Below are 14274 nucleotides of genomic sequence, written 5' to 3' on the forward strand. Positions count from 1 at the left end.
GCACTTCTAAAGGATTTCAGGCAAGAACACTTTAAAAGAAATTGATATGATTCAAATTCATACATATATGGATGTCTTTAATGTCAGTTTTTAGAAACATATCTGTTACAAGCTGAATTCATTAGGGTATTTTCTTAATAATGATAACACGGAAGCTCTCACTTACCTTGTCATTTACTACACTCTTCCCATCCCAAGCCCATCCTCTTTTGGTGAAGTAATTAACAGTTGCAAATTCAATTAGGGCAGAGAAGACAAATGCATAACAAACGGCAATAAACCAGTCCATAGCAGTTGCATAAGCCACTTTTGGGAGAGAATTCCGAGCACTGATGCTTAGAGTTGTCATTGTTAGGACAGTTGTTACTCCTGCAAAAGAAAAGATAGGAACCGAAAACATCAATAAGTACTAGCAGGACAGCATGGGAAGTAGCTTTTCTTTCTCCCTCCATCCCCCAAAGCTTTTACTACTCTTATCCACTAAAAAATAATAATTAAATGAATAAATACTAGAATACAGTGTAAAGTTAATTATCTTAAATGGTTATGATATTTCATGATGTAATGACTCTCAAAATACTTTCGGTTTCCATTTTTGTTCTGTATAAAAATCACTTTTCCTCTTCTTAAGTACTATTGAAGTTAAAAATACTGGGGATACTGAAGTAGAATTACCTACAAGGAAAAGCAGGCGCTTTAAATGGGCCCATTGCCAATTAATATATATTTTTGAAATCTTATAAAATCCTCACATTAATTTGTTCAACATTTATTTGAATCATCTTAAGCAATGGACCAATAACCCACAGAAGTAATCATGAAGAAACTGTGATTTAAAAATACTTCAAGAGGCTGGGCACGGTGGCTCATGCCTGTAATCCCAGCACTTTGGGAGCCTGAGGTGGGTGGAGCACAAGGTCAGAAGTTCAAGACCAGCCTGGCCAAGACGGTGAAACCCCGTCTCTATTAAAAATACAAAAATTAGCCCAGCATGGTGGCGGGTGCCTGTAATCCCATCTACTTGGGAGGCTGAGGCAGAGAGTTGCTTAAACCCGGGAGGCAGAGGTTGCAGTGAACCGAGATCACGATGCTGCACTCCAGCCTGGGCGACAGAGCAAAAGTCCGTAGAAAGAAAGAAAGAAAGAAAAAGGAAGAAAGAAAGAAAATAAGAGAGAGAGAGAGAAAGAAAGAAAGGAAGGAAGGAAGAAAGGAAGAAAGAGAGAAAGAAACTAAGGAAGAAAGAAAGAAGAATACTTCAAGCATGACTATTTCAGTATGAAATTAATAATTCTGGATTGCTCAGCATTATGAGGACACAATTTTCTTTTAAAACATAACTTAGAATCCATAAAATATAAAGCAAACCACTAAAAACAAAACCTCATAAAATATAATTAATTATTTTGTAATTTTCTTGGTTTTAAAATAATATATTTCCTTTCCTTTTAACATACAGCTTTTCTGACAGTGGTAAGGGAAGTCATAATTGTTAAGACAAAAGAAGGCAATAATTCAGGAGGTAAATTGCATTATAAGTCCTCAAAATGGCTACTACAATAACCTGTTTTTTCAGGGATCCAATATAAGTTTAATTATGTGCACTGGAGGTACATTAAATTAAAAGAAAATGTGAAAATGTTAAAGAAATGTTCATTCATATTTGAAGGTTCTTTGTGTTTTATTTTCCTTTAGGATAAAGCAGTATTTTCATTCATTTACAAAACAGTAATTCTAAATAGCAATAATTCTAGTAAAGCATGAGTAAATGCATCTGGAAATAGAATATGGTTGTAATAGTAAGAATGAAAGAAAAAAAGGAACTTTATTTCACCTGTTGCTGAGTTATTAAAAACCACATTTACAGAAACATAGTATGCTTGCATGTGCTAAATTGTGAAAGGTTTTAGATTGATATGTTGCTTTCCTTTGAGACTTTTGTACAAAAGAATAGAAGACAAATACACACGTACATATACACATATACATGTATGTACATATATGTGTATATACACACAATATAGGAAATGAAAATAACAAATCAGCAGCAACTGTAAAGGTAATACAAAAAAAGTTTCTTTTTAAAAGCAGTATTATCATCAAAATGTTAGTAAAACTTTAAAAAATTGATACTCTCCTGGTATTGAGGAAGATATGAGGCATTACAAATTTGTGTCATACCTAAGAAACTGTTGTCTAATCCAAGGTCATGAAGAATTAGGCCTATTTTTCTTATCAGTTTTAGAGTTTTAGGTCTTACCAGTGAGTCTTTGGTCCATTTTGAGTTCATTTTTGTGTGTGGTGTAAGGTAGATGTCCACATTCATTCTTTTGCAACTAGATAGCCCATTGTCCCAGCACCATGTGTGAAAAAAGACTTGTTTCCCCATTAAATTATCTTGGACACTTCGTTGAGAATCAATTGACCATAGATACATGGGATATCTCTGTACTCCAAATTTTATACCCTTGATATACATATCTATCCTTAGTCAAGTTTTACACTGTTTTGATGACTATAACTTTAAATTAACTTTAGAAATCAAGCTTGTGTCCCTTCTTATTCTTATTCATCAGTCTTAGTTTTCTTCAAGATTGTTTTGGCTATTCAGGATCCCTTACATTTCTGTATGTTGTTATGGTTTTGTTATGGTCATTTTGTTCATTTCTGCAAAAAAGGTCATTGGAATTTTAATAGGTATTTCATTGAATCTGCACATGATATTTGGTAGTAATGCCATTTTAATGATATTAAGTCTTTCAATCTTTGAACACAGGATATATTTCCATTAGATCAATCTCTCTCTCTCTCTCTCTCTCTCTCTCTGTTTCTCTATAATAAACATTTCCATTTATTTAGGGCTTCTTTAATTTCATACAGCAACATTCTATAGTTTTCAGTGTATAAGTCTTTCATCTCCTTCATTAAATGTATTTATAGATATTGTATTCGGATGCTAATGTAAATGGAATGGTTTTCTTAACTTTCTGTTCAGACTGTTCATTGCTTATGTACAAAAACACAACTGATTTTTCCTACGTTGATTTTGTACCCTGCACCTTTGCTGAATTTGTTTAATAGCTGTAACAGTTATGATGTGGTTTGTTAAGGGTCTTCTATAAATAAGATCATGCAAATAGAGAGAATTTTACTTCTTCCTTTCCAATCTGTATATTTTTATTTGTTTTTCTTACCTAATTGCCCTAGCTAGAACCTGTAGTATAACGTTGAATAGAATTGGTGAGGGCAGACATCTGTGTCTTATTTCTGATGTTAGGGAGAAACTTTAATCCTTCACCTATAGGTATGACTGTTTGCATTTTTTTCACTTTCCATAAATATGTTGTATTATATTGATTTGATTTTTGTATGCTGACCCAACCTTGCATTTCTGGGATAAATCCCACTTTGTCATGCTATGTAATCCTTTTAAAATGTGGCTGATTTTAGTTTGCTAGTATTTTATTGAGGGCATCTGCATCTATATTTATAAGGAATATGGATCTGCAGGTTTTTTATTGTGATTTCTTTCTCTAGTTTGGTATCGGTATCTTGGTAATACGGCCTTATAAAATGAGTCAGGAAATATTTCCTTCTCATGTATTTCCTGGAAGATTTTGAGAAAGATTGTTGTTAATTCTTTGTATGTTTGGTAGAACTCACCAGAGAAGCCATTTGACCTTGATATTTTCTTAATTGGAAGATTTTGTTTACTAAACTCGTAGTTTTATTTGTTATAGGTTTATTCAGAATCTTGAGTCAATTTTGGTCATGTGAAGTTTCTAGGAATTGTTATAGTTAATCTAGATTATCTAAATTTTTGGCATACAATTGTTCCCAGAATTACTTTATATATATATATATCTAGAGAGAGAGTGAGAGAGAGAGAGAGAGAGAGCGAGAGAGAGATTGAGAGAGTCAGTCTTGCTTGACATTTCACCCAGGCTGAAATGCAGTAGTTTGATCTTAGCTCACTGCAACCCGCACCTCCTGGGTTCAAACGATTCTTGTGCCTCAGCACTCTGAGTAGCTGGGATTACAGGAGCACGCTACCACGCCCAACTAGTTTTCGTATTTTTAGTAGAGACAGGGTTTTGTCATATTGGCCTGGCTGGTCTCAAACTCCTGGCCTCAAGTGAGTGATCCACCCACCTCAGCCTCCCAAAGTGCTGTGATTACAGGCATGAGCCACTGAGCCTTGCCACTTTATATATGTATCTGTGTGTGTGTGTATGTGTGTGTATATATATATAATATATATAATATATTGTGTATATATACTATATAGATAATATATTGTATATATAGTATATATACTATATATATATACTACAATATAATACAACATATATATATATACTCAATCTCTCTCTCGCTCTCTCTCTCTCTCTCTCTCACTCTCTCTCTAGATATATATATATTATATATAATATATAGTATATATACTATATATACAATATATAATATACAATATATAATATATATATAATATATATATAATATACAATATATAATATATATAGTATATATATTGTATATATATATACGATATATCGTATATATATTATATATATATATACGATATATCGTATATATATTATATATATATTTTTTTCTCTGTGGTCAGAAGTGATGTCCCATCTTCTTTCCTGATTTTAGTAATTTGATTTTTTTCTCTTTTTTTCTTGGTCATTGTAGCTAAAAGTAAGTCAATGTTATTGATCTGTTCAAGAACCAACTTATGGCTGTGTGGTAATTTTTTCTATTTGTTATTTCTGTTCTCTCTACAATTTATCTCTACTCTAACACTTATTTTTCTTCCTCTTGCTTTGGGTTTAGTTTGTGCTTTTCTACTTTTCAAAGAAGATGGTTAAGTTATTGATTTGAGAATTTTTTTCTCTTTTTAACGTAAGTGGTTAGAGATACAAATTTCTCTTTAAGAACAAGCTTTTGTATTTTCCATAACATATGTTATTTTTTGTTTCCATTCATGTTATTTTCTAAAACCTCTTGTGATCTCTTCTTTGATTTCATGGTTATTTAGAAATGTCTTGTTTAATGTTTACATATGCAAATTTTCCAAATTTTCTTTTTTATTGATTTCTAATTCTACTCTATTGTAGTGTAAGAACATACTTTGTAATAATTCAATCTTTGAATTTATTGAGACTTGTTTAATGGCCTAATGCATTATCTTCCTAGAGAATCCTCCATGCCCAGTTGAGAAATATGTGCATTCTGCGTTTTATGACCAGAGTACGTTAGGTCTAGTTGGCGTATTCTCTATTCAAGTCTTCTACATTTTGGTGATTTTCTGTCTAGTTATATTCATTTTTAATATTTTATATTAATAAGATAGTAAACACATTTTTATACTTAATTTTTAATATTTAAAATAAATATAAAATAAATTTTTAAATTTAAATATAAATAAATATAAAATAAATTTTATATTTAATTTTTAATATTTTATTTTAGTTTTGAGGAATAATTCTTTGTTGAGTATTTTTCTTTTCAAATATCTTCCCATGGCCTCTGGTCTCCATGGCTTTTTATGATTTTTTAGGTGCTAATCATATTGAGGATCCCTTTTATATGAGGTGTTACTTTGCTTGTAACATTTGGTTGTTTCAAGATTCTCTATTGGCCTTTGGCATTCCACAGTTTTATTATGATATATCCAGTTGTGATTTCTTAGCGTTTACTTTATTTCTAGTTCATTGAGCTTCTTGGATGTGCTGATAGATGGTTTTCATCAAGTTTGAAAGGTTTTAGCCATCATGTCTTCAAATATTCTCTTTTTTTTTTTTTGAGACGGAGTCTCAGTCTGTCACCCAGGCTAGAGGGCAGTGACATGGTCTCGGCTCACTGCAACCTTCGCCTCCCAGGTTCAAGCAATTCTCCTGCCTCAGCCTCCCAAGTAGTTGGGATTACAGGCATGCACCACCATGTCCAGCTTATTTATTTTTATTTTTAGTAGAGACAGGGTTTCACCATGTTATCCAGGCTGGTCCTGAACTCCTGACCTCAGATGATCCACCCTCCTCAGCCTCCCAAAGTGCTGGGATTACAGGTGTGAGCCACCGTGCATGGTCCAAATATTCTTTTTTCACCTTTCTCTTTCTACTCTTGTTCTGTGACTACAATATATTCATGTGTTGATATGCTTGATGATGTACAACAGGTCTTAGAGACTTTGATTAATTTTCCTCATTTTTTTTTTTTCTGTTCCTCATATTCAACAATCTTAATTGGCTTATCATTGAGGTAACTGATTTTTCTTTTTGGACTGTTTGAATCTGCTGGTAAGCCCCTCTAGTGAATTTTTTATTTCAGTTATGATAATTTGAACTACAGAATTTCTAATTGTTTCAATTTTTAAATAATTTATATAATTTTATTGACAAAGTGTTTGAAACATCATTATTATATTTTCCTTTAGTTCTTTCGACAAGGTCTCCTTTAGCTCTTTTATCATAGTTATCATAGTTAAAGTCTTTGTGTGGTTAGTAAAATGTCTGGGCTTCCTCAGGTAGAATTTCTAATGATATTTTTTTCCTGAAAATGGGTTATAGTTTCTCTTTACTTTGGATGTCTCACATTCTTTTTCGAAAATTGGACATTAGGAATATTGTAATGTGGCAAATCTGGAAATCAGATTCTGACCATTCTCTGGGGTTTGTTGTTATTGTTGACGTACTTATTGTTTGTTTATTAGCTTTTCTTAACTAATTCTATGAAGTCTGTATTATTTTTAGTTAGGGGCTACTGAAGACTGTTTTAATAGCTTAGTGGGTCATCTAATGAAAGGACAGAATATGTAATCATTAGCTATTTTTATTCTTCCTACTTTTGTTATTATAACACAATGACGATCCCTCAGCCAAAAGTCTCAGATTTAATATTCTCCAAAATCTGAAATGTTTCAAGTGGCAAGATGACATTGTAGATTTCGGATTTTTCAGATTATGGATGCTGAACCCGTATGTATTCTACAAATGTTCCAAAATCCAAAAATATCCAAAAGACTTCTCGTCCCAAGCATTTTGGATAAGGGATAGTCAACCTGTACTGCCATTCTAAAAAATGTATCTTGCTGATATGACAGAAAACAACAACAACAACAACAAAATCCTAGAATAAAAGAGAAAAAGGTATATGACATTAGTTTGGGTAATGATTTTTTAGGTTTGACTGCGAAAACATAGGCAACAAAAACAAAGATAAATGAGTGAGATTACATCAAGATAAAAAGTTTTCATATATTTAAAAAATTAACAGAATGATAAAAATATGTGGATTGGTAGAAAACATTTGCAAGTCACACATCTGAAAGGTGCTTAATTTACAAAATATATAAAAAACTCAAACACCTCTATAGAAATAAAACAAGTAATTGAACTGAGAAACAGGCAAGGGACTTCAAAAGATATTCCTCAAGGGAAGACATTAATAGTTGACAGATACATGAAAAAATTGGCCAACATCATTAAACATTGGAGGATATCAATTAAAACCATAATGAATATCACTTCATATATTTTAGAATGGCTGTTATCAAAGGAACAAAAGAGAACATGTGTTGGCAAGGATGTATATTGCACATTCTTGGTTGGAATGTGAATTATGCGAATTAGCATAACTCTTATGGAAAACAGTATGGGAGTTTTTCTTTTTTTTTTTTTCTTTTTTTAAATTATTATTATACTTTAAGTTTTGGGGTACATGTGCACAATGTGCAGGTTAGTTACATACGTATACATGTGCCATGCTGGTATGCTGCACCCATTAACTCATCATTTAGCATTAGGTATATCTCCTAATGCTATCCCTCCACCCTCCCCCCGCCCCACAACAGGCCCCAGAGTGTGATGTTCCCCTTCCTGTGTCCATGTGTTCTCATGGTTCAATTCCCGTCTATGAGCGAGAACAGGCGGTGTTTGGTTTTTTGTCCTTGCGATAGTTTACTGAAAATGATGATTTCCAATTTCATCCATGTCCCTACAAAGGACATGAACTCATCATTTTTTATGGCTGCATAGTATTCCATGGTGTATATATGCCACATTTTCTTAATCTAGTCTATCATTGTTGGACATTTGGGTTGGTTCCAAGTCTTTGCTATTGTGAATAGTGCTGCAATAAACATACGTGTGCATGTGTCTTTAGCGCAGCATGATTTATAGTCCTTTGGGTATATACCCAGTAATTGGATGGCTGGGTCAAATGGTATTTCTAGTTCTAGATCCCTGAGGAATCCCCACACTGACTTCCACAATGGTTGAACTAGTGTACAGTCCCACCAACAGTGTAAAAGTGTTCCTATTTCTCCACATCCTCTCCAGCACCTGTTATTTCCTGACTTTTTAATGATTGCCATTCTAACTGGTGTGAGATGGTATCTCATTGTGGTTTTGATTTGCATTTCTCTGATGGCCAGTGATGATGAGCATTTTTCCATGTGTCTTTTGGCTGCATAAATGTCTTCTTTTGAGAAGTGTCTGTTCATATCCTTTGCCCACTTTTTGATGGGGTTGTTTGATTTTTTCTTGTAAACTTGTTGGAGTTCATTGTAGATTCTGGATATTAGCCCTTTGTCAGATGAGTAGGTTGCGAAAATTTTCTCCCATTTTGTAGGTTGCCTGTTCACTCTGATGGTAGTTTCTTTTGCTGTGCAGAAGCTCTTTAGTTTAATTAGATCCCATTTGTCAATTTTGGCTTTTGTTGCCATTGCTTTTGGTGTTTTAGACATGAAGTCCTTGCCCATGCCTATGTCCTGAATGGTAATGCCTAGGTTTTCTTCTAGGGTTTTTATGGTTTTAAGTCTAACGTTTTTTCAAAAAACAGAAAACAAAATTACCATATGATCCAGCAATCCCACTTCTGGGAATTTACCGCAAAGACTTGAGATCACTATAGCGAAGAGATGTCTGCACTTCCATGTTCATTACAACACTACTTATAATAGCCAACTTATGGGATCAACCTAAGTATCTACCAAAGGATGAATTAAGAAAGAAAATGTGGTATATATGTACAATGGAAAAGTATTAGGCCTCAGAAAAAGAAGAAATTCTGTCATTTGAGGCAACATGAATAGAATTGGATAATATTATGCTGAGTTAAATAAGTCAAACACAGAAAGACAAAAACAGCATGTTCTCACTTATAGGTAAAATCGAAAGCAATTGAACTCATAGAAGCAGTGAGAAGCTAGAAGCATAGAAGGTAGTTACTAGAAGCTGTGAGGTCAGATACATGGAATGGGAAGATGATAGCCAAAGGGTACAAAGCCTCAGATAGGAAGAATAATTTTAATGTTTTTTTGAGAACAGTTGCAGGGTATGGTAAATATAGCTAATAATTAAGTTCTGTATCTTCTATTTCACTAAGAGAGTATTTCTAATATTCTCATTACAAAATGTTAAATATTAGAGGTGACAGATATATTAATTAGCTGAGTTTAGTCTTTCCACATGTATTAAAAAATCATAACATCATTTTGTAATCATCTATATTTATATATACAGTTATGTGTCAATAGAGAATAAAAAAGAAAATATAGAGATAAGTGATATACAAAACTCCTCTATGAACACTGCTTTTAAAAGCCAGAGTGGCAAATTGGCCTATTAATTGATACAGAAATAGTCCAAGAAGTTGTTGAATACCTACATGCTAAATACCATGACAATATCACAAAGGATAAACTAGTGCTATATATTGACTACAAATATTCTGCATTAAAAGTTTCATAATTCAATTTGAATGAAAATACACCCAGCTGGATTTATATATCAATGTAAATGTAACTGTTTAAATGTAGTAAAAAAAATCAGAAAACAAACACCTACAGTTATCATTTTGGGGAAGAATGTGGTATTTGGATTGAATGGAGAAAATTAAAATGGACTGGTGGCTGACTTTTTTTTGTTTTACATTTTTTTACTATTTTAAAATGAAATACCAGAAATAAAATTTAAAAATAAAATCTCTAATGATACAATTTAAGATGGTAATATTAGTTATTTATGAAAATTAATACTGAGGAGATTGCATTATATTATTTTTCTGCAGTGAATATGCTTTGCTTTTGTGATAAAAATAATACAACAATTTTAATTTAAAGCAGGGATACTTGACGGCATCTATCAATTCTAATGCAAATGTGAATTCTTGGAATATCTGATGGATGCACTAATACTGATTAATTTTTTTAAAAACTAAAAACATTTACAATAAAATGTAAGTCCAAATGATGACAAACCGTAAGTTGAATTTTGTTTGTAAGTCTAAACTGATATTTTAAAATTAGATTTTGGCCTATTCATTCTAGGCAATAAAACATTACAGCAATTTTAATATAAATCTACTATGAGGCAATCTTCCCCATATCTAAATTATATTTTCTTTCATCTGATTTTGGAAATTTGACAATAACATTATTAACTTTGTCTCTAGATCCGCTCCTCCTTCCTTCCTGTCTTCCCTTTCTTTTTGTCTTTTTACTGGAAAGATATGATTCTCAAATGCCACCTTTTCTGTTTACTGCTTTGGCATAGCCTGGTCTCATAACACTATAAACAGAGAGTATTGGACATTAAACAAAGAGATAGTGCACTTACCTGGAAAGCTCACAAACCTTCCATGTACCTGTCTACCAACAATGTGCATTTTTCTACACTAGTTGGGTACTCTCTAAATGTTTCCTCAGCATTTCTTTAACAGACTGTTTCTTTTTTTTTTTCACCTCTGTGAGATCTCTACAATTCACTTCTTCTCTGGGAGGCTCTTTTGTCAGTTAAAAATAAAAAAGGTAAGTACTTTAAAGTGTTTTTGGCACTAAAATTCTCTATAACATGTGAAATATATGTGATGATTCCCCATGCACAGACAATACCTAACTTACAGCACTTTTATATTTTGGTTTATTTTATATAATATTTTTGTATCAAGGTATAGGCCAAAAACGTTAGATAATTGATGTTTTAACTCATAATAGCTGAGCAAATGATGTCCAAGCAAAGAGTGTTGGGTGCAAATACACGCTGAGAAGAAAGTCAAACCAAGGTAGGTAGTTTCACACAGAGACTGACACTGCTGTAGCAGCTTTGCCATTTCTAAAGTAAGGATCACCAATAGTGCTTTCCAATACTGTTGTTACTAAGATCAAATGAGTTTCTGCATGTAAAGCTGTGCCCCTGCTATAAAAAAAAATTTCAATTCATTTATGCAGAAAATATCACTCTGAAAGCAAAGGTAGATTTAAATCAGAAAGACAAAATAAAATAAAATCCTCCTATGTATTTGTGGTTGGGGTGCAGGGTGGAAGTTAAGAAGGAGAAGTCTCAGAAACCAAACAGGCATGAAAGACTGCAATAGAACACATGTTAAATTGTTTGTTACCACCTGCTGGTTACTGCTAGGAATGACAGAAACAAAAGATACTCTGATAACATGTGTTGGGTTTCCCCCGCTTAGGGCCAATGGATAAAAATTGAAAGGACAGAATGTAACAAAGGTATGCAGAAGACCAGGTTGTATGTGCCTCTAGAAAGAAGTTCTACAGACTGCAAAACCTGAGCTATGCTTACTGCAGCATTAGTAGAATGTGCACTCTCAGGTGCAAGAACCTTTGACATTTTGTTAAATACCCTATCCCCCAAATAAAGTAAAATAAACATTTACAAATACAATCTCAGCATACTATAAAAGGTTATAATTTTTAACTCAGAGCTGTACTGCATCTGAATGATAAAATCATTGGAATTTCTATGTGTTAGAGAGAGAAATTAGAATTTGAATGACATATTTTGTCAAAAAACTTAACTCAAACTCACATCTTTAATATTGGTGAGAATAAAGAAACAATTATGATCTAGAAGAAAATGTTTCAAAGGCTAATAATAATGTGGACAACACTGTTGAAGGAATCAAAATTGTTCTATTTACCTAAATATATCACAGATTTAATTCATCCAAAACTCGTGTCCCTCTCCTCACTTTTCTTCCCGAAGTCCTTTTCTCAGTGAAAGACTTCACAATCTAAATGATGCCATTTTCATATTGGCATCAATGTGAAGCTGCAGAGATATAAAAATTTTGTCAGTCTAGGGAACTGTACATGCTGTTTACTCTACCTGGAGTCTTTTCACTGTCACTTGTTTACCTGTTTTTTATTTAGCTACCTTTTATTTCTTTACTTAATAAATTATTATTAAGTGCCTACTAAATGTCAGGTACTTTTGTAAAAACTGAGAATACACCAATTAACAAAATTGCAAAGGTTCCCGCACCCTAGGGTGCCCATTCTCCTAATGCTGCAGTATATATAGCTCAGGTTTTGCAATCTGTAGAATTTCTTTCCTAAAGGCACACACAACCTGGTCTGATGCATATCTTTGTTATATTGTTCTTTTCAATTTTTTGTTATTTGGCACAACTGTATACCCCAATAAATTATATGGATTAGAGCCTGTGTGTCTTCTCCCCAAAACATAAGAGCGTGCTTAGTTGAGGGTAGTGTTTCATTTGTTTTTTAATAAATTAATAAACATTTATTGAAACCATCCCACCAGTAATCTGTAATCAATAAATATTGATTTTTTAGGATAATTGCAAGAAAGCTATACTTTCTTTTATGAAGCAAGCATAAATTTAGTCCCCACTTTGTGCTGAGCACTGTGGAGTTGTGAATGGAGTGTTAGCAAAGCCAGATAAGCTCTCTAAGAGATATTAAAAAATAAAAGTACAAAACAGCCCAACCTCACAACTGGACAAGGTTTAAGATGACCTATAATAGAGCAGCCCACCTTGAAATAGGGGTTGGGTAGGGCTTCTCTTAAGAAGTAGGGACAAAGTTAACGGGGTACCCAGAAAAGGAAAAATAATCCTAAACTAAAAAACAGCATGTACAGAAAATCCCAGGAACATGGTGAAGGCCAGGGCATTTAGGAGGAATAGAGAGAAGGCTACAAGGCAGGAAGGCAAGAAATAAGGGTTTCATGAAAAAAGATGAGGCCAGAAGAGGAAGCAGGAGCCAGACTATTCAAAGCCTGTTTGATTATGCTAAGGTAATATAACTTACTTTCAAGAGCAATGGGAAACTATTTTTTTATTATAATGTAAGTTCTGGGGTACATGTGCAGAACGTGCAGGTTTGTTACATAGGTGTACACATGCCATGGTGGTTTGCTGCACCCATCAACCCATCATCTATATTAGGTATTTCTCCTAATGCTATTCCTCCCCTAGCCCCCGACCCCCTGACAGAAATTTAAACAGTGTAGTGGCATGATCAGTATTTCTTATTTAAAATATTACTTTGGCTATTATTTATTTTTAATTAAGGTTTTTTTCCTTCCCTAGTTGTTTTTAAGATTGTCTCTGTCTTTGGTTTATAGCAGTTTGAATGTGATATGACTAGGCGTGATTCTTGTTGTTGTCTTTCATTTTTTTAATTTATCCTTCTTAGTGTTCTCTGAGATTTCTGGATCTGTGGTTTTATTTGGAAAGTTCTTGGCCATTATTACCTCAAATATTTCTTCTCTGTTCTCACTTTCTTCTTTCTCTTTCTCTCTCTCTCTCTCTCTCTCTCTGTGTGTATACACACTGTTCACACTCCAGATATATTTAGACAGTCTCTCTATATATAGACCATTCACTGCATATATATATATATATATATATATATATATATATATATATATATATATGAGAGAGAGAGAGGGATACGTTTTGGAAAATGTATTAAGTTTTAGGAAATATATTAAGCTAAGCACCAACTAAACACCATTCTCTGGAGTGAGAAGGTAAGAAACAAACAAAATAAGATGGAAATAAATTTCCTCCTCCTCTATCTGTCACTTAACAATTGTGGCACAAGACAACCAAGCACAGGATAGTCTTGGTATCAGAGACCTAGGCTTTCTATATCTTATATCTCTGCCATATTTAAGGTGTTGGCCACATTCTTGAGGTTCAGGAAGGCTTGCCAACACTAGACTGCCTTCCAGAAAACAGAAAGTGGAAGAGGAAGGAGAAGCATATCTATTCATTTTAAAGGCATGTTCCCGAGTTTAAGGGCATCTCCCTTAGGTAACAAACTGAAAATTATACAACTAATATTTACTCATATTTCTTTGAAAACTTTATTCATATCTCTTAGCTCCTATAGCTATAAGGGAGGGGGCAGAAAAATGTAGTCTTGATTTGACACACACAGCTTGAATCTGGAATTCTATTATTCTGTAAGTTATTGGGAGACAGTAGTCATCT

General features: G+C 33.2%; 1 protein-coding gene across 1 annotated transcript in view; it reads right to left on the bottom strand.

Annotated features, from left to right (window-relative positions):
- The window catches only part of GABRA2 (gamma-aminobutyric acid type A receptor subunit alpha2), a gene marked incomplete at its 5' end in the record, with an annotated part of 240795 nt that overhangs the window by 13318 nt on the left and 213203 nt on the right, over positions 1-14274 (bottom strand). The window contains 1 exon segment of the mRNA NM_001133357.1: positions 167-369. Coding sequence (NP_001126829.1) covers positions 167-369 — 203 coding nt within the window.

Source organism: Pongo abelii, chromosome 3, assembly GCF_028885655.2.
Source record: "Pongo abelii isolate AG06213 chromosome 3, NHGRI_mPonAbe1-v2.0_pri, whole genome shotgun sequence".
NCBI lineage: Eukaryota > Metazoa > Chordata > Mammalia > Primates > Hominidae > Pongo > Pongo abelii.